The 24,427-nt window shown below is 28.7% G+C and overlaps 2 protein-coding genes across 2 annotated transcripts; one reads left to right on the top strand and one right to left on the bottom strand.

Annotated features, from left to right (window-relative positions):
- Positions 1–334: 334 nt before the first annotated feature.
- Positions 335–18,720, bottom strand: LOC129968860 (actin-related protein 2/3 complex subunit 3-like). Its single transcript, XM_056083166.1, has 7 exons — positions 18,594–18,720; positions 18,312–18,405; positions 7,385–7,464; positions 7,218–7,286; positions 5,574–5,700; positions 2,560–2,654; positions 335–649 (listed from the first exon to the last, which is right to left on the bottom strand). The coding sequence occupies exons 1-7, from the start codon at positions 18,597–18,599 to the stop codon at positions 587–589; spliced, it is 534 nt and encodes a 177-aa protein (XP_055939141.1). The 5' UTR covers positions 18,600–18,720; the 3' UTR covers positions 335–586.
- Positions 18,721–18,904: 184 nt separating this feature from the next.
- On the top strand, positions 18,905–23,337 carry LOC129969342 (phenylalanine--tRNA ligase beta subunit-like). The gene is made up of 2 exons (XM_056083878.1): positions 18,905–18,997; positions 19,633–23,337. Exon 2 carries the CDS (start codon positions 19,673–19,675, stop codon positions 21,410–21,412), a length of 1,740 nt encoding a protein of 579 aa, XP_055939853.1. The 5' UTR covers positions 18,905–18,997; positions 19,633–19,672; the 3' UTR covers positions 21,413–23,337.
- Positions 23,338–24,427: the final 1,090 nt, after the last annotated feature.

Below are 24,427 nucleotides of genomic sequence, written 5' to 3'. Positions count from 1 at the left end.
AACTAATAGTATTTATCCATCTTCATTTTGGAATTATTATTTAAACATGACAGTCATTTAATAGCAAGGATAATTCAACAGAATATTATAAATATATAGTTTCAAATTATTTAGAATGATTATCTAATGAGAAATATATAACGCAACTTTAACGTTTATTTATAACTTTTAAAAAATGTGTACAACACTATTATAAATGAAATAATTCTTCAAAACAATTCAAATTAGAGACAATAAAAAGCAATTTAGTATAAGTAAATGTAGAAACTATTTGTTTCTTTAAAGGAAGATTTCTAAATAATGCTCTGTGAGTATATAATTATATACATCAGTATTTAATTATAAAATTCTATTTTATTCATTAGATGCAACAATTAGAGATATAAATTTTATGTAGAGTTAATAATAATTAAACTGTAAGACAAAACAGGAAAAAAAATGAAACATAAAGTTCTCTTATTTGGCAGCAAACAGTTTGCTTTCAGTAATATGCTAATTTCAAGATGTCTTCAGCATAGCAGGGAACAAACTGTCTATCACTTTAATTTTCAATGGAATCACTAAGAAATTTTTTTTGTGATGTGTCTTATTGTCCAGGTCCTGAGAGGCTTTTATCCATGAATTTTCTCTTGGCAAAACACAACCACCACTAAAAAAAAAGAAAATTAATGTATCTTCAAGTATTTAAAAAAAATATCTCTTTTGAGTAAATAAAATATTTTTTCAAATAAAGTATTTCATCTTCATAACGGATACTTGCATACAGCTCACTACACCATTACTAATGAACAGAACAGTGTCAACATGATTTATTGTGACTGACTGCTAGTATATTCTCCATTCAGCAACTAATTCTCCAGATTTGAACAGGCTCATATAGGCAAATATTCATGAGCCAGAAGTCATCATCTGCTCTCTTCATAACAGATGGACTATTCACCATGTTTACCTCCAAGTAATTGGTGTATATCTATTCATCAAGCGTGATGGTGACATCACTTTAAAATTTCTGAAAATTACTGAAGTAAAAAAATCTGATATGATTTCAAATAATCAAGCTTTTTAAAATAATATACATGCAGCCATTTTTAGATGGAATCCAAATTTATGAAATGAAAGCTAAATCTGAACAAAGAGATTGGGGGAAAAAAAGTATGTAATTTTATGCAAGTATAAACATAGAATAATACTAATACTTGCTGAATATTTTTTAAAGAACACTGAAGACATTTTTTTTAAGCTTTCCTTTTCCTCCCTTTTTATTTGAAGTAATTGTACATATAAAATTACTTGAATATACTATAATAAAATGTGTTATGAAAAAACATTGAACTCCATTTCATAATAATAGCAGCTGAAAGAATTTTTTTTAACATAACATTTATTAACTACATAAACAAAGCTTTCTCTTTTTAGAAATGTTTTTATTTAACGCTTTCAATTATTCAGTTTTTTGTCAAATAGCTATTTGTAAAATTTTTATATTTTATTAGTAAAGCAATCTGAGACTTGTTCAGCTTGCATTAGCAATTTCAACAAGTGCTTTTTCTAATAGAAATTAAAAAAACAGATTCTTTCTTTTCTTTATGTCATTCATAGTAATTAGCCTCTCAGTGTCTCCAAAAATAGGCGAGATTATCAATTAAAGAGTTGTTACAATCATTCTTAACATTTTTACTGCTTTACTTTTATTCTTTCCATTCCAACATCTGGAGTGTATGCAGAAATACGACTGGCCTCCATTTCTGAATGCTAGTAAATTATTGATTTTCACTGGTTGTCAACAATATTTCACTTTACTTACAAAGAAAGACCAGTGAACTATCCAGTCTGAATAATCCGACATAAATTGATTCTCAAAACTATTTTCTTGAAGGAATCATGACTTTCAAGTAATTCATAAGAGATTTAAATGAAAGTAAAAAACTAATCTTCCTAACTATCACATGGCTCAATAAATTAGGATTTTAAGAGAGATTTCATAGCTTTCGTCAAATCTCACTTTTATATTTGTTTAATGGGAATAAATAATTCACAATCTGAGTAATATCTCAGCTATCAATGATCAATATTTTTTATTTTTTTTATTTCTCACATATCATCTAGTAACTAATCTAAGAATGTATGTATTCTTTAAAACTATTTTTTTAAAAAAAGATTGCTAATTAGCTTTTCATATATATGGGAATTCCAGTTGTCATCAGCTTCCTAAAAAACATTTTCTATTATAAACAAACATGCACACACAAATGTGTATTTTGAAAGATCACTAATATCACAAAGAAATGATTAGTTACTTAGAATAAACAATGCAGTATAGTTTATAGAGTAATGTGTCAAAACAAAAATGTATTTAATTGAAGTTGGTGATTTTCAAGTTTTATTAAAATGGGTTATTATTATTATTACTGTTAACTACGATTTCAGTACGCTAAAAAAAAATAATAATTTTATTAAGAGATTTTTTAAGATATGAATACTTCATAAATAAACTATTTTTCCGATTTTAAAACAAAATTACATTCTTTAATTACTTGATAATACAGAAATAAACATTACTTTGCTAGGTTTGCCTGTTTCTGGATCAAATACTTTTTCACAAAGCCTTGCTCCACATTCTTGCCGAAGTTGTACTAAATATTGTCGCATAAGATCTATGGAGGATATAACAAAAAGAAAAATTATAAAGGATTTTTCATCACAATATTAAAACCATGATAATTACTTTTATTTTTAAGAAATCTTATATGACAACACAATTAAACAATGAAGATTTATCGGTATAAATTTCTCTAAGAACATTTTAAAAATTTTAATAAAAAATTCAGTGCATCTAGATGGAATTTTCAAAAATTAGTAAAATATTTTTAATGAGAGCAATAAAGATAATAAGAATAAATGAAGAACAAGTCTTCCAATGTTTTATTTCATACAATAAAACATGCGATGCAAGTTATACAAAAAGTTCACAAAAGTATATATTCATATAATTATAAAAATTATTATTTCAAATATTAATGTAGGGAATTTCAACTGTTACTAGGAAATGAAATAATTAGTTTAAATATTTTGCTTATATTCAATAGAATGAAAAGAGTAAGAGACACAAAAATTTTTTCTCTATCTACAATTAAAAATATAACTTGTCAGGGTTGCCACTCAAACCTGGGAAAAAATTTGACTTTATATATATGCAAAACAAGAAAAAAATATGTGAACAGCATTCATGTGCTAATTATAATAGAATAATAATAATTTAATGAGTAGGAAAAGCAAGGGAAATAAACAACAATTTAACATTATTTGAAATAATAGTATATTAACCCTTTAAAGAGCCATTTTCTTCTAGTCATATTACGTTAAAATATTTTTAGGCTTGAAATTAGTATAAGAAAAGGGATTCATTTAGCTTATTAGAAAAATTTAATTTGATTAATTAATTAATTTGGTTAATTAATAATTAAGTAACAAATCAAGACACATTTTGTGTGAGATAAAGAACTGAAGTTTCAGTCTATCTAAGCTATAAACATTTGTTCAGTCTAGCTATAAACATTTGTCAGAGCTGATGTCAAACTACATAAATTCATACAAAGATTGATAAATTTGGTGGGAAGCATACTTCCCATGGCCCTAGAAAGGGTTAAATGAAAGCTTATAATGACATACAGAAAGAAAAAGTCTTTATTTTTTACCTAGAATTCATCAAGACAAAATTAATGTATTAAAGAAGGGGATATTGATCACCTCTCATGCTCTTTAATTGTAAGTCTCACAAAATTAAGGACTTGGGTGAAATAAAACATAAAATAACATTTTTGCTGCATGTACTAAACCTTTAAATAAACTACTTAAAAAAATTTACAAAACAAATTAGTATATTTTTTTGCCATTTAATATATTTGGTCATCAATTACTACAACTTCTGCAAATTTTTTGAACATCAGTTATTATTATTTTTTCTTCAACAATTTCATTTATGATGCTGCTTTGCAATTGTTGGAATCCCCCCTCCTTTAGTTTTTTTCTCCTCTCTAAAGCTTTATAATACGTCACACACGCTAATTTAGCATATTGAAGCAAATCTTTTGAAACATTTAACACCTCCTTAAGCATTTATGACATCATGCACAGTTCTTAGACCAATTAAATTTTCTTCTTTCAGATTGTTAACAAGCATATCCCAGTTGATACTAAATAAATTCGCCAAAATCACATTGCCATATGACAACACAAGAATTATTTTTATAACTTACGAAAAATCTTACAAATCTATCAAAATATTACAATAGAAATCGTCTTAATCAATTTTTTTGTTCAATGAATCAAGCCGTTCTTTGTATTCATTTTTAGTTTTTGCAGGAACATTTCAAAATAGACCTTTGTATGCTCTGAACATGCCGGCGAAATTTCTGCTTTAAAATAAAGAAATTGAAGCAAATCAACCATTCGTGTTTCACATAACCATGCATTGTTCTTCAATAAATGTAGATTTAAATTAGATGCAACTTTGAAAATAGTAAAATTTTTGTGCATGCATTCAAATATTTTTTATATTATTCTTTACAAATATAAAAATACTCAAATAAAAAGAAACAGTTTTCAAAATCAGTAGTTCTACAAGTAATCAAGTAGCATATAGTCATTATCCTAATATCATTTTTTTTCTCAGTCTTGTAAGTGTAAGTTATCCAAACAGGCACTAATGTTCAAGCATAATAAATTTGTCTGAGACAATTAAAAAAGAAAAAGAAAAAAAAAAAATAATAATAAAAAGCAATCACCAATCAACAAAATTTTCAATTTAATGAATTTTTCTGCAGAAACTACACTTCGAATGGTATTTGATGCTGTTTACTCAATTATATATCACAAAATATAAATTTAATTAAATTTTAGTTGGTAATATTTTACAACTTTTCATCTGTAAAGTTTCAAACTAGCTATAACTGTAGATATATCTAATAACCAATGACATAAAGATACTTGTTTTTATTCATATAGGTGAAGACAATGCGATTGCTAAATGCCAATGGACTTAACAAATTGCAAAGTGTAATATAATATAATAAAAAACTGTAATAGTTATGACGATGATAATGAAGACACCATTAAAAATATTTCACACAAAATGTTAATGACATTTGAGACAATGTGGATTACAAATAAACGTAATAGATATGTATTACAAAGTTTACAAAAATGTGTTATAAATATTAAGCCATAAACATTTTTGTGAATTCGCAAATACTAATAAATAATAAAAACTGAATGATATTTTTGCATTTAGAATATATATTGAAATCAATAAAATGGATGTGCAAGTTCCATTTTTTTTTTTTTTTCTATTTCTTTTCATTACTTAGTTTATAAAATTTTATTTCATGAAATTTTAAAGTAATATACTGATGTTAGCAATTCAATTATAATTTAAAAAGTTATATTTCTTTTTATCTAAACAAACCTCATTTTCCCTTCCCTTTCCCCAGCATTATGGTTTGAAGTTAATCATAAAACATACAAACACTTCAATGAAGAAAAGAAACCCTTTCAAATGAACAGTTTCTTATTACCTGCTTCACTAGGTGAAGATGGTTTAGCATAGACAGCATTCAATGGAAAGCCAGATTCCCCAGGAATGTCAAATTTCGCTATGGCTAGGCTGTACATTTCATTCGTGCCTTGATTTTTATTTGAGCACTAATAAAAAAATATATATATTATCTTGAAAAGAAATTGTAATTGTTTTATAATCAAACTGAAAATATTTACTTTATTTAATCACACAATTCTTTCACAAAAAATTATGCAAGGATATTTTAATATAGAATATGAAAGAAAAATAAAGCTATTAATTTAAAATTTGAGAACTAAGAAATAATAATTGCAATATTTTTGTAAATCTATTAAATTTTTGCCAGGTAACAACAAAATTATTTATAAGAAATATATGCTTGCCTTATCACAAAAGAACTTGAATATTAATTAAAAATTACTCCAAGAGTACAATTTAGACTAATTGATTGTGGGGGGGGATAAGATATAGATACTTTTTTTAATCATATCCAATAAATATTAACAAATAATAATTAATTTTAAGTAATATTAATTTTTTCCATTAATATTACTAAAACTGTAAGAAGGCGAAATTATGTTGTAAGCAGACTGTACAATTAAATAATATCGTTTTCCAAACAATCTAGTTAAATAACTTTTGTTACATTATTTGCCCATTATAAATCAACTGCCAATTCACATCATAATTTAGAATATTTAAATTCAACTATCAACAAATCAAATCTTTAAAATTTCTGTAAAAAAAAAAATGTAAAATTGCATGACAATTAATTTAAAAAGTTCAACTTTTTCTTCAGTAGTTATTGGATTCCAGTATATTTATTCATTTCAAAACATATAAAAACACAATTATGAGGAAAAATGAAAATAAATTAAAAAACACCACAAGACTGTAATTTGAATATGTTTGTTGTTTCTTATGGCACTTGCCATGGAGAAGCCCACTGTTATGAAGACAGTGATTTAAGCCGATAGGGTGCATCTTTTGTTTTATTGGCGCCAACCGGGGCCAAGAGTACGACTTTGCCACTACACTTTTTAAGAGGCAGACTTCATTCATTCAACCACAGATCGGAATTTAGACCTGAATCAGAGAATGATCACCGCTGATACAGTACCCCCAGTGGTATTACTCTCGACATGAAACATGACAGATTTATATGTGTGCCAGCCACCACACATGCAGGGAGTCTTCAACCGGCAGGATTTGAACTTGCAACCCGAGGGACACAAATCCAACGCTCTACCAACCAGGCTATCCCGGCCCAATATTTATATATGTGAAGTGTTTCTTTCCTCCGTCTATCCTTTATTTTTAGATAAATCTTTGTTTTAAGTGTTTTTCAATTAAGTGAGACACTTTTTAAAAAAATTCAAACACTGCTATAGTAAAAGAAAATGCTAAATTTCATTTTTGTAAAGTAATATCCAATTATTGTGCTTTCCTATTCCACTTAGTTTTACATCAACAAAAATTGGTTAGTAAAATATGAAAAAATCAATATTAAAACTGAATTATAAAATTTAGAAAGAAATGCAATGTAAATATTAAGCTATTTTCCATTTAAATGAATGCACAATGTTATTCACCTTGACTCATTGTGATATTAATAAATAATTTTAAATATTCTCCAACATACCTTTTGTAATCTTTTTAAACATTCTGTTATATATAGAGTTAAGTATATGAGTACTCGATCTGCTTCGCTCTATAAAACAAAATCCTAATTAGCACATTGATTATCATATTAATATTAAATACACTGACATAGATTGCAATTAAAGTATAAATAAGAAGTAAATGTACCTTTATTTCATATGTTCTAAAGAATACATTTGCTTTAAAAAAGTAAATGGCTTCATCAATTATATCATCTTGATCTGATTCTGTCAACACAAAAATTGATTAATGATTAGTTCAAAACTAAAGTTGTCACAGTATAATACAGTATTCATAAGTACACACAGTATTCATAACTATTTATTAAAAATATAAACATAATGATGTTCATTTTTAATGATTTACAATACTTAAAATGAAAATATAATGGATTTTGCTTCCAACTCATCAACTTTTAAAATCAAGTAGAAAAAAAAAATACAAGAATTCTTTAATTATTTTTATATTTTGAAATATCTATTTGAATATTCCATCCTGAATACATATGATATTGAGATACAGAAATTTGATGAGATGCAATTTCTGGGGTATGAAATAAAAAACCAAATTCTAATATTGAATTCAAGTACGTAAGCATTTTAACTCCATTATCAATAAAGTACCCCCCCCCCTTTTCTTTACACCACTAAGATTAAATTAGAATGTATATTTTTTTATATGCAACATTATTCATGTTACCTAAAATGTTTGAGATGCTCATTTTCTTTACTGTTTAGCATCTATTCAGTGCACAACAATAATCAGCTAAACTTCCTTTACTCCATTGTTTCTGGCATCTTAATTGCCATGGCAGAAATATTTTAGTAAAAGTCTTTTTCTGTTCATTGTTGAGAGAGCTAAGATGTTCGGGAAAGAAAATCTTAACTATATGTGAAAGGGAGATAAATTTATCCTGTCAAAGTTGACTACTGAAGGATATATAATATTGGTCTATCTAAGTATATATGATTTACACTTTTATCAGTACTTGATTTTTTTTGTCGTTACATTTGTGGCGATCCTGCTTCCATCAAAATGACTGTATTCGAAAAACTATTTTCCTAACTGCGCACCGGAAGTACGAAGCAGTTATCTACGATCAAGCGCGCAAGCTGTGCGAATTAAAAAGATAAATTTCCGGTCTTTCAAAAAAATCTGTTGTCTGTCGATGTGTTAGCGTTAAAAATTAAAAGATGTTTATTTTTATATAAAAAAAGTCGTCGCTCATTCTTTATGTGTGGATGTAACTTAACTATCCCAATTTGCAACCTTCTCCACTAAAACATCCCACATTTGGTGACTCGAAAAGTGAAAGGATAACTTTCCCAGTTTTCTTTATGCATTAAAGGGCGCCATAGCGCATTTCTTCCTAATGGCGGTAAGCGTATCGTTGAATATTGTTTCTATTTTCACAGCCTAAATAATTTCCATCGGAACTTCTGTTATATAATTTGGATTAGCATTTTCATATTATTTACTCTGATTATCAGTATATTATTTGTATTTTCGTATTTCAAAGCAGTTTTGTGAAATTATATTTATAACGTGCCTTTGATTTCTTGAATAAAACATGCCAGGAGATACTCCAAATTCCGCCAACAACGACGCAACAGTTTCTCGTGTTGGCGTCAAACTTCCGCCTTTCTGGAAAGCTAACCCTACATTATGGTTTGTTCGACTTGAGGCGCAATTCGCCTTGGCGGGAATTACTGCTGACGATACAAAATTTAATCATGTTATTTCTGCAGTTGATTCTGATATTTTGAATTGTGTAAGCGATATAATATTGAAACCTCCTGATACTAATAAATATCCAACATTAAAAAAACGTTTAATTGAGTTGCATTCTGAAAGTGAAGCTTCGAAAATACGTACGCTGCTACAAGGCCTAGAACTTGGCGACCAACGACCATCTCAGTTATTAGCTCGTATGAAAACATTGGCGGGCGATACTGTTGGCGAGCCACTCTTAAAATCTCTTTGGCTCGGAAGACTGCCAAACAGCACACAAACTATTTTAACTGCTTTGAATGAAGATTTAGCTGGTTTAGCATCAGTTGCAGATAAAATAAATGATTTGGCTGGCCATTCAAACATTAATTCCGTTACTCCTCAATCTTCGAATAATCAAATAGCCCAACTTGAAAAACAAGTCGCCCATTTGACGACTTTAGTTGGCGAGCTTACTACAACAATGCGCCAATCACGCTCTCAAAGCAGAAATAGAAATCGACCTTTTAAAAACAGTCGTAGTTGCTCTCGTGATCGCTTAAAAAAATATAAAGAACCTGCTGATGGCATTTGCTTTTATCATACAAATTTTGGCACAAAAGCAAAAAAATGTAGTTTGCCTTGCTCTTTCAAGAATTCGGGAAACTAAATCGGCGGTCGTCCACTGGCCTTGGCCACGATCGCAAAATTAATAGAATTATGCTGGCCGATAAAGTTAGTAAATGGAAATTTTTAGTGGATACAGGCGCAGACGTATCTGTTTTACCAAACAATTATGCTCCTAAAGCTGATTCCCCTAATGAATTACTCCTCTTAGCTGCTAATGGCACAAAAATAGCTACTTTTTGGTAAAAAACGCCTTACGCTAGACTTAAATTTACGGCGAAATTTTACTTGGTCTTTCATAATTGCAAATGTGAACCAACCAATTATAGGTGTTGATTTTTTAAAACACTATAATCTTTTGGTTGATGTTAAAAAGTGGTTGTTTGATTGATGGCATAACTAAATTAACCACTCAAGGCAAATATACAAACACAGATTCATTAACTTCTGGTATATCCATTTTGCTTGGTGATTCAGAATTCTATGACATTTTATCGCAATTCCAAGACCTCACTAATCCATCTCAACCAACAAAAAGCAAAGTATCAACTAAAATACATCACTTTATTGAAACAACTGGTCAACCAGCATTTTCGAGACCTCGTCGCTTATCTCCCGAGTTGCTAAAAATTGCACGTCAGGAATTTGAATTTTTAATGTCTCAAGGTATTATCCGTCCTTCTAGTAGCCCATGGGCAAGTCCTCTACACATGGTGAAAAAGTCGAATGGAGACCGTGTGGCGACTACCGTCGTTTAAATTCAATTACCGTTCCTGATAGATACCCAGTTCCTCATATTCAAGATTGCACTCAAATGTTTTTCAATAAAACCATTTTCTCCACCCTGGATTTGATCCGAGCTTATCATCAAATTCCTATTAACCCAGCGGACATTCCAAAAACAGCAATCACAACCCCATTTGGTCTTTTTGAATATGTTTATATGCCCTTTGGTTTAAGAAACGCGGGACAAACCTTTCAACGTTATATACATCAAGTTTTGTCAAATTTAGATTTCTGCATTCCTTATTTTGATGACATACTGATTGCATCAAATAATGTAGAACAGCACAAACAACATTTAAAAACAGTATTTGAACGATTATCTCAGCACGGATTGAAACTAAACCCTTCAAAATGCGTCCTTGGGAAGCAATCGGTAAAGTTTCTAGGTTGTCTAATTACATCTGAAGGCGTGAAACCTTTACCGGAAAAAGTTCAAGCCATTTCTGATTTTCCCAAACCTCAAAATATATCTGAGCTAAAGCGTTTCTTGGCCATGCTCAATTTTTACCGTCGATTTTTGCCTCATGCCGCTCAGACTCAAGCTAGCCTACACGAACTTTTAAAAAACTCTAAAAAGAATGATAAGCGACTTGTTCCTTGGACTGACCTCACTACAGAAGCTTTCGAAAAATGCAAATCTGATATTGCAAATGCAGCTACTTTGAACTTCCATTCACCTAACCAGCAATTATCTATCATGGTTGATGCTTCAGACTCAGCCATCGGATCTGTCCTCCATACAACTACGTCTAATGGTCAACAACCTCTAGCATTTTATTCCCGAAAACTTACGCCCTCAGAACGTAAATACAGTACGTATGATAGGGAACTTTTGGCGATATATGCAACTATCAAACATTTTCGACACTTGTTGGAAGGTCAAAATTTCATAATATTTACAGATCATCGACCTCTTACTTTTGCTTTCACCAAAAAATCTGACTCTTCTTCTCCAAGACAACTAAGATACCTTGATTTCATTGCACAATTCAGCACCGACATCAGGCACGTATCGGGCTCAAAAAACGTTGTAGCTGATATCTTATCTCGTATTAATGAAATACAGTTACCAAAAATAGACTTTTCTGCCATGGCGGAAGCACAAGCATCTGATGAAGAACTTCAGACTATTTTGGCAAAGAATGAACTGTCACTTTGTTTAAAACCTCTCTCAACCGACCCCAATTCATCTAAACTTTACTGTGATGTCAAGCAAAACAAAATTAGACCTTACGTCCCAGAAATTTTCCGAAAGAAAGTTTTTCTATCTTTGCACAATATTTCCCACCCAGGTATCTGTGCCACTAAACATTTGATTTCAGAGAGATTCTTTTGGCCGTCCATGCAAAAGGACATTTCAAATTTCACCCGTTCATGTCTAGATTGCCAAAAATCTAAAATAGCTAGACACACCAATAGTCCTCTTAAATCTTTTCAATTACCTGCAGCCAGATTCGATCATGTTCATCTAGATCTCGTAGGACCTCTTCCACCTTCAAACAATTGCGGATACCTACTTACCTGCATAGATCGTTTCACACGATGGCCTGAGGCAATTCCCATTCCTGATATTTCTGCTGAAACTGTTGCGCGTGCATTCATAACTCATTGGATCTCACGCTTCGGTTTGCCTTCAATAATCACGACAGATCAAGGACGACAATTCCAAAGCAACTTGTTTTCTTTGCTCAGCAAACTCTTGGGTGTCCAAAAGATCCGAACGACCCCATACCACCCAAAAAGCAATGGAATAGTCGAGCGATTCCATCGATCTCTTAAACAAAGCCTCCGATGTCATGCATCTACGAAATGGACCGAATCAATTCCTTTGGTTTTGCTCGGACTCCGAACCGCATTAAAAGAAGATCTACAGTGCACATCGGCCGAACTAGTTTATGGCTCAACCCTTAAACTACCATCAGAATTTTTTGAATCCCCTTCAATTAACGTCGAGCCTCATGAGTTCCTAATAAATTTACGGACCTTGATGGATCAACTTAAACCTGTTGCTACTGCACCTCATGACACCAAGAAAGTATTCGTTCATCCAGCTCTGGACACTTGCTCACATGTGTTCGTGCGCCACGATGCTGTTAAAAAACCTTTACAAGCGCCATACGATGGACCATACCTCGTACTCAAACGAACTGATAAAATGTTCACAATTGAAAAGAACGGCAAACAGTCCACGATCAACATTGATCGCTTAAAGCCTGCGTTCTTCGAGAACTCTCACCAGTCCTCTGCACCAGCAATATCACCACCAGTTGCAGTTCCGACTTCACCAAAACCAGTACCTGAACTGTCTCCATCGAGTCCTGTGTCACCTACAAATTCTACTCCAGTACCTTATGTGACCAGATCTGGCCGACGAGTTCGCTTCAACACTCGTTACCTCTAACTTCAGTGCCTGCTGCACTACTAGAGGGGGGAGTACTGTGGCGATCCTGCTTCCATCAAAATGACTGTATTCGAAAAACTATTTTCCTAACTGCGCACCGGAAGTACGAAGCAGTTATCTACGATCAAGCGCGCAAGCTGTGCGAATTAAAAAGATAAATTTCCGGTCTTTCAAAAAAATCTGTTGTCTGTCGATGTGTTAGCGTTAAAAATTAAAAGATGTTTATTTTTATATAAAAAAAGTCGTCGCTCATTCTTTATGTGTGGATGTAACTTAACTATCCCAATTTGCAACCTTCTCCACTAAAACATCCCACACATTTATATTTGCATAAAAAAAATATCAAAATTTAATTTAGCATAGCTATAAATTTATTTATAATGTAATGAATTTTAGATCACAACATGACTTTGTAATACTTATCATGGTGAACTTTGCAATACTTTTCATACATTTCTTGCATGGTACATATCAACTATCAGAAAGGAAGGAAATTAGTACTTGATTTTTTTTGTCGTTACATTTATATTTGCATAAAAAAAATATCAAAATTTAATTTAGCATAGCTATAAATTCATTTATAGTGTAATGAATTTTAGATCACAACATGACTTTGTAATACTTATCATGGTGAACTTTGCAATACTTTTCATACATTTCTTGCATGGTACATATCAACTATCAGAAAGGAAGGAAATTAGATGTCATAGTACAAAAGTACTGCTTTCAAATTAATTTTTGATTAAATTATGAATTATTTCTAACATGTAACATTCAGGGTAATTATCATTTCTGTTGTTTCAATTTTCCTGATAATTCCAAGTTTTTAAAAAAAATTTCTCTTTTTCTTGGTAGGGATATCTAATAGCCTCAAAATGGTGTTGCTTCCTTTTCTTTATTTATTGCACAATACATTCTTAACTATATGAGAAAATAATTTTACTCTTTTAATTAAAATCAATGTAAAATAAAATATGATGTTCAGAAAATAAAGCACAAACATTTTTTATTCACTGAATTTCACATAAGCTTCAATTATGTAAAATGCTTCGCCTTTCTTACAAATATATTAACCAAGACTAGAAAAAGCACAAACAACTTTAAGCCAACCAATCATATCTCAAAACTGTTTATCAGAACTATAAATGAAAGATGTTATACAAAAACAATGCACAGTGGCAGCAATCTTAAAAACAAAGTTCTTTTCTTTTCTTTTTTTTCAATCCAGTGGGTTTTTTCCTGTTTGTATTGTTTACCAACACACAAATCAGAAATGAACAATAATTCAACTAACAGAAGAAAAAAAATTATTCCCAAATGCCAATTAAATCACTGCATCAAAATTATTCGATTCAAAATTACATTACGTTTTAGCCTGCCACTATAGTAAAAATGTCACCTACATACTAGCTGAATGCTTAATCCATAAGATACAAAAAAAAAAAAAAAAAAGAGAGAGAGAGAGAGAAAATGGTCCTTATCTTTTTTTTTTTTTTCCTTTACACTATAAAAAGAAAAATGTTTTAGAGATATAAATTTAAAAAAGACAGCATAAATGAGTTTTGTAAATTTTTGTGGCAATAAATTTCATATACATAAACAAGTAATATATAAAACAAAATTTTTTAAGTCAATTCCTTTTTAGGTCAACAAAAGAATTTTTATTTCAGTTAATTTTTATTAAATAAGTACAAAATTGGTGGCAAACTTGGCGACCAAATAGAAATTACTGGACAAATTTAATTAATTAATATTTGAAAAAAAAAAAACTGTATTAACATAACACCAAGTGTCATCCACTACAAGTTTAAAAAAATTTATTTGAACATGGATGGATGAATAAAAAGTATTTTATTAACAATTGAAAATTGGAACAAGATATATATATAGAGAGAAAGAGTGTGAGTTAATAGCAGGAATTGAAAAAGGACAAAAAAAAATCTCCTTTTCCTTTTTAAAAATTTTTTGAAAAAATTAAAAGAAATGTGTATCTATAAAGTACGAAACATATTAATTTGTTTCATACATTCTTGTGTTTAATATTATTATAGAATCGCAGAGCATTTATAAAATGTAAGGGAAATTTTAAAAACACACACACACACACACAATGCTAACAGAAAATATTGGCAATAACATTCCATTTTGTGTTGTCCCTCAAAATGAAGAATTTAGTAAAAGTTCCGTATTCATAATGTTTAAAAATAAAAAAGAAGCATTAAGAAAAAAATATTAGCAAACATATTCGGTATTTCATAATTCAACAAAAAGATCTCTGAGAAGTGGGAAAAAAATAATTATTGTAACACACTTATTTAATTACAATAAATTGCTTAAGAAATATAATAACAGATCAATATTTCACATTCAATTAAAAAAAGTTTTGAAAACTAATACTCAAAATTCGTACTTTTGTAAAATGTGGTATGATCAACGTAATGTTTGAAAGAAGTAAAATGGTTTGAAAAAAAAAAATGCATTCAAAAACTTTTGAGGGAAATATTAAATACATGAAATAAATTAGACATGTTGTTAATCTTACTTTACTATTGCAGCTCAAGTGTTAATTTATCTAATGTTACTATACCTAAACTGTTTTGGCTAATGCTAAATTTAGCCTCAATTGTGATTTGATCTAAAAACAACAAATTAATGAATTATAATGCTGTCAAATTATCATAGCACAGCAATATCATAAATAATACAAAAAAATATGGGAAGAAGAGTAATTTTTTAAAAAAAATAAATATGTAGAATACTAAAGCAATATAAATAATAATAAATATAAAATTAGTGGAATTTCAATCAGAATCCATTATAATCTGATTGTATGAAAATTGTTTTACACAATTGAAGAAACTTTACAAAAAGCACTGATGATGCTATATACCCAAAATTTCAATCCCTCTGATATTTTAATAAAAATCTTTTCCAGCCTGGTGTATGTGCAGAAACATGGATGGCCACCTTGGTTTTTGATATCAGTAAATTATTGATTTTCATTAATTGCCACCTATGTTTCAATCTGCTTAAGAAAAAATACCAGAAAATTGTTATTTTAGATAAGAATTACTGCTTTGTAAGAGCTTTAGAATAAATTTCCCTGACACCCCAATATCCAGGAATTCATTGAAGATTTCTAGTTGGTTGGTGAGCCTATATATTATGTTTTATAACCTACAAGAATCTTGACAGAAAAAACATTGCTATATAAAAATGAATTATTTTCTTCAGAAAAGAAATATTTAATTTCGTCTCAGGCATAATGAATGAAGTTTACTTTAGTATTTTTCTGATGAGATTCTCTAGTCTTCCAGTCAAAAGGCTGTAAATTTATCTTGTTTTTCTATAGAGTTTCAAATAATCAGCAGGCCATTTACATTACTGAGTAATTATTAACTGATTAATAAGAAAGATTCGCAAGAACAGACATTTCAAAGCTAGGATCATATTACTCTTCACTTTCAGCTTCTGATTTATTTCCTTTAGCCAGATATACCTAATGTGACACAGTAGAGTTTAACTGTAAAGTTTAGGTCTCCCTGCAGATGGCATTGAGGGTTTTTTTTTTTCTTCTTTTTTTTCTCCCTAATTTAAGTAATTAGTTTTGCATTTACCACAAATTTTTAAAAAATTTTATTCAAAATCAGTAGCCTGATATGTCGTCTAGTAGTTTAACAACATCATTCATAAGTCAAAACTCATAAGCACAAAATTTTTAACCTAATCTTTTATATGACTGAATCTTTAACAAGATAAATCGATTATACGAGAATTTTTTCACGAATCTAATTGAGAGCCTTTTCACAGTTAATCTACTTTGCAACCAAAATACAGTTAAAAAATTTTTTAAAAATTCAGGGGAATGATAATACACTATTAATCTTCAAATGCTATATATGTAAATATCAAAAGTTCTTTGAAGTATTTCAACATCATTTTTAATATACATCCAACAAAAATCACAAGTACTCTATAAGTAAATAACACCAGATAAAAGAAAGTTATAAAAAAATACTGTTAATAAACATTTTTATATGTGTGTTGTGTTTTTTTTTAAAAATCATGAATGGCATCGAGTAGATGCAACAGATGTCAGATCCCATATTATGACAGGGTATAGTACTATTGGTACTTTTCCGTTAGCCGGGTGCAAGCGAAAAATCGCCAAATTATGTAGAATTCCGCCAAATTTGCATTTGGTTCACAATCTGTTTGCTGGGCGCAAGTGAAAAATTGCCAAATAAAGTAGAATTCCGCCAAATTTGAGTTTGTTTCACAATTGCCGACATTTGCCCCGGCTAACGGAAAAGTACCGAATTATTTTACTATTTTTAGAAATTGATAAATTAATTCATTTATAGATATTTATATTCAAACCAAATGCCAGTAATAAACTGGCTCTCCCACAAAAAACTCTTCATATTTCCTATTTATTAATAACTAAAATGTCACTATGTATGCAAATGACAGGTAGTAATATGCATTATTAAATAATCACAAGACAAATTCTGAGGGTGATAATTTTTTTTTTAATTCTACATTAAATTCAACATGAAAACTTACATTAGGAATATAATAAAATTTTCCTTTAACAAAACTTGTTAATATGCATCATCAGGAAAATAGGAGCACAGATTATATATTTCTTGCAATATTTTAAATGATGAAAAATATAGTTCAGATATGGCATAGGTTTAGTAAAAAAAAGTTGAATTTATAAAGTATTAAACTGTGTCAAACATAAAATCTGACACGTAAAATAAGTATAATTAACTGAACAATAATATGGTTAAATTTATATGAAACATGCCTGAAATGTTAAAAATATTGAAAAACTGTCATGTAAAAGAACATTCATTGATCTCAAGAATGTCAAATTTCTCCTAATAATTAAAATTAAATTCTATAAGTTATTAAAATGCTGAAATTTGTTTCTGTAGAAACAAATCTTGTCTGACTGCTAAATGTCTTTACTTTAAAAGAAGTTAACTAAAAATTTCAAATTAATTTTTAAAATCAAATTTATGTTGAAAGAATGATTTAAATCTGTATTTGAAGCTTAGAAATTCAAATTTATTCTGCATTTGAGACTGTCTTATGAAAGTCAAAATATTAAAAGCTCACTTGCATATTGGACCAATTAAGGATTTTAATATTGAATCATTCAGAAATAATTGAAAAATTCTGAAAATTGATAGCTTAAGACCCAATTAATAAAATAACTGATTATAAAGTTTAAATGATGAACCAAAATGCATTAAGATACAAAAAATCAAATTTTTAATGAGAAGCAACTTGAATCATAATGTAGGAAAAAAGTTAAAAGAAACTTACATTTAATTTTTCATAACAGCTAATGGTTATTAAAGTGAAAATAAAACTTTTGTCGAAGTGTTAAATATGTGTTAACAAATTGTGTAATACCATTTATGCTACAATAAATGTAAGAACTACAGAAAATAAATGATATTGATATATTCATTCTGCATTTAACTAAAACTAAATAAATTAGTATTGAATTTTTGCTTTTTTCCTCTGCTTACTTACCTGCACGGGGTGCGGGTCCTCTGAATTGAGTTTTGATCGGTAGGAGAGCCATGTTTCCAATCAGTTGATTGGATTTTAGCTGGGAATGATATGCCTATAAAAAATTAAGTGTATAGCGATTAAAGGGCAATCACAACTGTTTAAAAATAAACAAAACATTGTAGTATAGTTTCTATAGAACACAACGTTATCATTCGTAAGTAGTTACACAAATAACAGAAGACAATAGCTTAATGACATGAAAAGCTGAAATAATAATAAGTGTAAGCTGAATTTTCTTACCGGCATTTTATTTTTCTGTATAATAAAGTGTTTTCAAAAGACGTAAACAAAAGACACTTGTCATAAAGTTTTCGTTTCGATACACACCACCCTGCTAACCGGAACTGGAAGTATAATCATTGTTTCGTTGCCAACTTTTTAAAAACAAAAAAAAATGTAGAAATTTTCCGATAATTTGTGCTACTTATGAAATTATAAAGTTAATTTTATAAAATATTGCAGTGATTAAAAGGATTCTTTTATTATTTCAAAGAAATGTATTTAATAAAACTTTTAAACAGAAATATTTCCACAATTCCGAGTCTATTGTTATCAAAATGAAAATCTTAACTTTTACTGTAACCTCGAGCAAAACGTGTAAAGAAGTGACATCAATTACAAGAAAAAACACCGGATATTTATTAGTAAGCTTTTTTCTTTATTTAGTTTATTTCATTTGATATTTTAGATCACAATTATGTATAATTTACACATTCTTATTTTTTTTACTTATGTTAAAATTCGTTGTCAATTTTATGCCGTGGTAAGATCGATCTAATACCTGCAATTGCATCAGTTTAGTTCTTAAATTCTCTCTTGGAATGTATAGTAAATGATGTATCAATTTTTCTGCATTAGTCGATGAGAGAGAAAATATGTAAATTATCTCACAGAATGAAGTATTTTGAGTCTTATATTAATTTGTATTATTTTTAAGTTTCGGGACTATTGATTATTGATAAATAAATATATATATAAGAAAAGTGATAATGTATGAAAAAGATATTATACATCCAAATATATATAGAAAGAATAGCAAATAGACAGTTTTAATTTTATACACGGTATACTTTTCATTCATATCTAAATTGTTTAGGTATTTCAGATAGAAATTTTATGTCTCTTGCTCTTTTCTTTTGAAACAAATTGCATGACAATTTAGGGATTAAACAATTGAATTTTAAAGGTATAAAAATATTAATCACACTAAAAACGAATATAGAATTAGCATTATTTCATGTTTATGGCTATTCATTATAATTTTTAATTTTTTTTTTAGATTTCTGCTTGTATTCTTCAAGCTTCATTTCTATCCAAAAATGCCTACTCTCAATATTAAGGAAGAATTACTTTTCCAAGCATTAGGGAAAAAGTATACTGAAGATGAATTCAATGAATTGTGCTTTGAGTTTGGGCTTGAGTTAGATGAAGTTGTTATAGAGAAGCCCGACCCATTGAAGGATGAGGAGGTTACAGTTTATAAAATTGATATTCCTGCCAATCGCTATGATCTCCTTTGCTTGGAAGGTCTTGTTCGATCTTTAAAAATCTTTCAAGGTAAACTAAAAATTCCTCGTTACACTCTGTCTTGTCCTCAGGAGAGACAAAGGCTTGTAATTGATGCTGCATGTTCTGGAGTAAGGCCATATGCTGTTGCCGCTATTCTTCGGGGAATTACCTTTACAAAAAGCAATTATGATAGTTTCATTGATCTGCAGGATAAGTTACATCAGAATGTATGCAGACGAAGAACAATTGCAGCTATTGGTACTCATGATTTGGATACTATCACTGGGCCTTTTCTCTTCACAGCAAAGCCTCCAAAAGAAATTAAGTTCATTCCTTTAAATAAGGACAAAGAATACACTGCAGAAGAATTAATGGAAGTATATCAAACTGATTTACATTTAAAACAGTACCTTCATATTATTAAAGATAAACCAGTTTATCCAATAATCTACGACCAGAATAATGTAGTTTTATCTATGCCTCCTATCATCAATGGAGAGCACACAAAGATAACTCTTAATACCAAAAATGTATTTATTGAAGTTACATCATTAGATTTGCACAAGGCAAAAGTTGTGCTTGATACCTTAGTTTGCATGTTTAGTGAATACTGCGAAGAACAGTTTGTAGTTGAACCAGTAGAAGTTGCAGACCTTGAAGGAAACATAATTCTGTATCCTGAACTCAAGTATCGCACTGAAATTGTCTCTTCAGAATACATCAATAAATCTGTTGGTATAAATGAAACTCCAGAAAGTATTGCTGATATGCTAACTAAGATGTGTCTCAAGTCTGAGGTGATTTCGAATGATGAAATTAAGGTTGAGATTCCTCCTACAAGACATGATGTCATTCATGCCTGTGATATTATGGAAGATACTGCCATTGCTTATGGTTACAACAACATCGTTAAGACTATTCCACAGGTTGTGACCATTTCTGCCCAGCTTCCATTGGTTAAGTTATCAGAGCAGCTTTCAATTGAACTTGCACATGCTGGTTTTACAGAAGCTTTGTCTTTTACTTTATGCTCACGAGATGATATATCAGCAAAACTAAAATCTACAAACGCTCTTTCTGAAGCTGTGCATATCTCAAATCCAAAAACTTTGGAATTTCAAGTCGTGCGAACTACGCTATTACCAGGTCTTTTGAAAACAGTTCATGCTAATAAGAAGATGCCACTACCAATGAAATTGTATGAAATAGCAGATGTTGTAGTTAAAGATGATAGTAAAGATGTTGGAGCAAGGAATGAAAGAAGACTCTGTGCTGTCTATTATAATAAGAAACCAGGATTTGAAATTATCCATGGATTATTGGACAGGATAATGCAGCTTTTGGATGTTCCACCCTCAAGTGAAACCAGTGCAGGCTACTGTATTAAAGCATATGATAATCCTACTTTTTTTCCTGGAAGGTGTGCAGCAGTGATGTTTGGTGAAAAAAGTATTGGAACCCTTGGAGTTTTGCATCCTGACACTATTACTAATTTTGATTTAAATATGCCTTGTTCAGCTTTAGAAATAAATATTGAACCTTTCCTGTAATTTATTATATAATTCATGTAATTGATCCTTAAAAGTGTATTGCTTTACTTTCGTTTTATAGGAAATAATATGTAATAAACAGAAAGAAAAAAAAATTGGCTAAATATGAGAGCAAAGTTAGTAATTATCAATTTTGCTAATTTTTTTCACATTAAGAATAAAATTGTTTCAAATTTAATTGTATTTCAACTCTTGGAATTTCCTAGTTATTAGTTTGTATTCAAAAATATGCTTCTAAATATTTAAATGCACTTTTATATAAATAGATGGGCTTGCTTTTAGATTATTTTACTATACACCATATTGAATCTTTAAGTTTTGTATTAATAATTTTGATATGATTTCCTCTATTATTTTAATAAATGAAATTTATTTTAATGCATATTAATTGGATCTTTCATTGTCATTTTAAATTATGTTATTAGAAAATATTTTTTGCACTTTTATTGAATATCTTTGTAAAGATGTTTGCACAAAATTACATGTATGATTTCTATTATTATTTTTTTAAAAAATCTTCGATTCTTGTAAATTAAATAAGAATTTGTAAAAAAACATTTCTTCAGTGATTCATTTCATAAAAATGTTTCTGTTGTTTTGAAAGAAGTTGTTATTTCCATGAAGAAGCAATTTTAGATGGAAAATAAGTAAATTAAATTGGAAAAATGTCAGGGATTATATTATGTGTTTTTGCCTGGATAATTGCAACTATTAAATGTTATATTAATGCAAGTGAAATTGCTCCAGTCTGTTCATTTATTTACTTTTAATTGTATAGTTCTTTTAATACTTTCATATGATTATGGTTTGATATCAAAGCTATATGTATTGTATTGCTTAAAGTACTTCCCCCCCCCCCATAATTAATTTATTTAAAAATGTATTGATAAGGAGATAAAATTGCAGATTCATTAATTTTTCTTATGTACTTAATTATATCTGAGTTAAAACATTCTATTATAGAAAGAAAGCTTTTGCTAAATTAAGAATACTTTTAGTTTTATTAAATTTTTGAAAAAAAATACTAAAAAATGATGAACTAAATTAATAACAAATTGTTTTTTAAATCTTAAATCTGCAGTCCTATTGCCAGGCTTACATCAATTTATCATTAGCATTTCTGTCATAGATTTCCACATAAAATAATTTTGTGTTAACATGACTTCATGGATAAATATATTTCCTCTTATAAAATAACTCTGTTAATAAAACGTGGGAAACGTTTGTTTTTATTAATTGCAGTGCCAGGCTTATGCATAAACTACAAAAGCTGAAGTTAGTCTCCCATAAAGTAAAACCATTTTTATGGGAGGGGAGATATTTTTTTTTTTTAAATCTAAATGAGCATCATATCCACAAAATATACAACTTAAAGTTAATTATAAAGATTGCATCATTTAAATAATTCAGAACCTCACTAAATCTATATCTGGCACTAAATATTTGAAAGTAAAAGGAAGGATAATGCAGATTTTAGAAACACAGAAAGTTATTCCCTTTTTTTTTAAGTGATTGGTTTTCCTTTCACCTTTTTTTGATATTTTATTTTTAAAAAAAGTCATTGAAGAGCAATATTTTGATTTAACAATAAAAAAAGTTTTTGTGAAAGCTTGTTTTTATTCGAGATAATACTAATAAAAGGCTACAATTTTATAAGAATTAATCCAATCAAATAATGTTGATTCGTAATTCACTACATTATATACAATCAAAACATAATGAAAATAGTATTATTTCAATAGATTATAAATGTTTCAAAATATTAAAAATATTATTTGTTCTGATTTATTTTATGATGCATAGTTATTAAAGATTAGTTTTATAAGTATTGGGTAATCCTGCCTTAAAATTAGTTTTTATTATTTTATATTCAAAATCAAATTTCATACTTGTGAAAGAGCTTCTCAAATATCTTAATTAGTCCTCTTAATTATGTATCTTTTTGTGCATATATTCTTAATAAGATCATTAATATATTCTCTTGGCTAATATTTCTCTTTTTTTTTACACATTATTATCATATTTACAGTTATAATTTCTTTTTACCTTTTACTGCTTTTTTTTACATGTATTATTTTTTCCTTTTTGTTGTAAATATTTTATATAATTTTAACAGAGTGTAAGCATTCAGAGTTAAGCTTAAATTTTAATGCATAAAAATTGCTCAGATTTTTTTTAAAAATTACTTGTTAATTTATTTTGATTGCTCATATTTTGTTAAAATTTTTTATAGAAATATGTATTTTAAAACATTTTGTAGTAAAAATATACACATTTACTGTATTTATTTTTCTGTTAGTTGGTTTTAATTTAGAATTAATGTTCTTATTTAAATTACCATTTTTCCATGAAAATTCAATTTATTAAAAGTGTTTTTAAATATCAAATACTTTTCATATAATGAATTTTAGTACTAAAGATTTAACTATTGTTTGGGAGATCATGCAATGTGTAAGTTTTTTTAATGAGCAAAAGATTTCTTTAAATTGTATAAGATGGATTTTAAAATTTGATTTTTAATTTCATGTTGTATGCATTGAAATGCTGTCTTATTAAAACTGAGAAGTTTAGAACTAAATTGATTTATTTTAAATACTGAGAATATTTATTAAAGTTGTAGTTGCCATTACTATTCCATTTTTAATATTGTACTCTTGTTTATGATTTTCTATTATTTGACATTTGATCTCTATAAGAACGAGGGGATAGTTTTAGCTTAATGCACTATAAGTATGTATAAATAATATTTATTTCTTCTAATGTCTATTTTCGCACTGTATTTCAAAAAATAAATTATTTATTTGATTTCAGGTTAATGATATTATTCCACTTATTATACTTTATATTTTTAACATATTATTTAATTATAATAAATATTACATATAATTTTAAATCAGTTACTAAATACATTCTTTATAAGAGTTATAATGACATTTTATTTTCTTGGACATTGTAACGAACTGGAAGAAAGATAATATCTGTCATAATTATCTGTAATTGTTTATACAATCGGAA

This window comes from Argiope bruennichi, chromosome 5, assembly GCF_947563725.1.
Source record: "Argiope bruennichi chromosome 5, qqArgBrue1.1, whole genome shotgun sequence".
Classification (NCBI taxonomy): Eukaryota; Metazoa; Arthropoda; class Arachnida; order Araneae; family Araneidae; genus Argiope; species Argiope bruennichi.
Note: the sequence above shows the minus strand (reverse complement) of the source record. Positions and strands in the feature narration are given on the sequence as shown.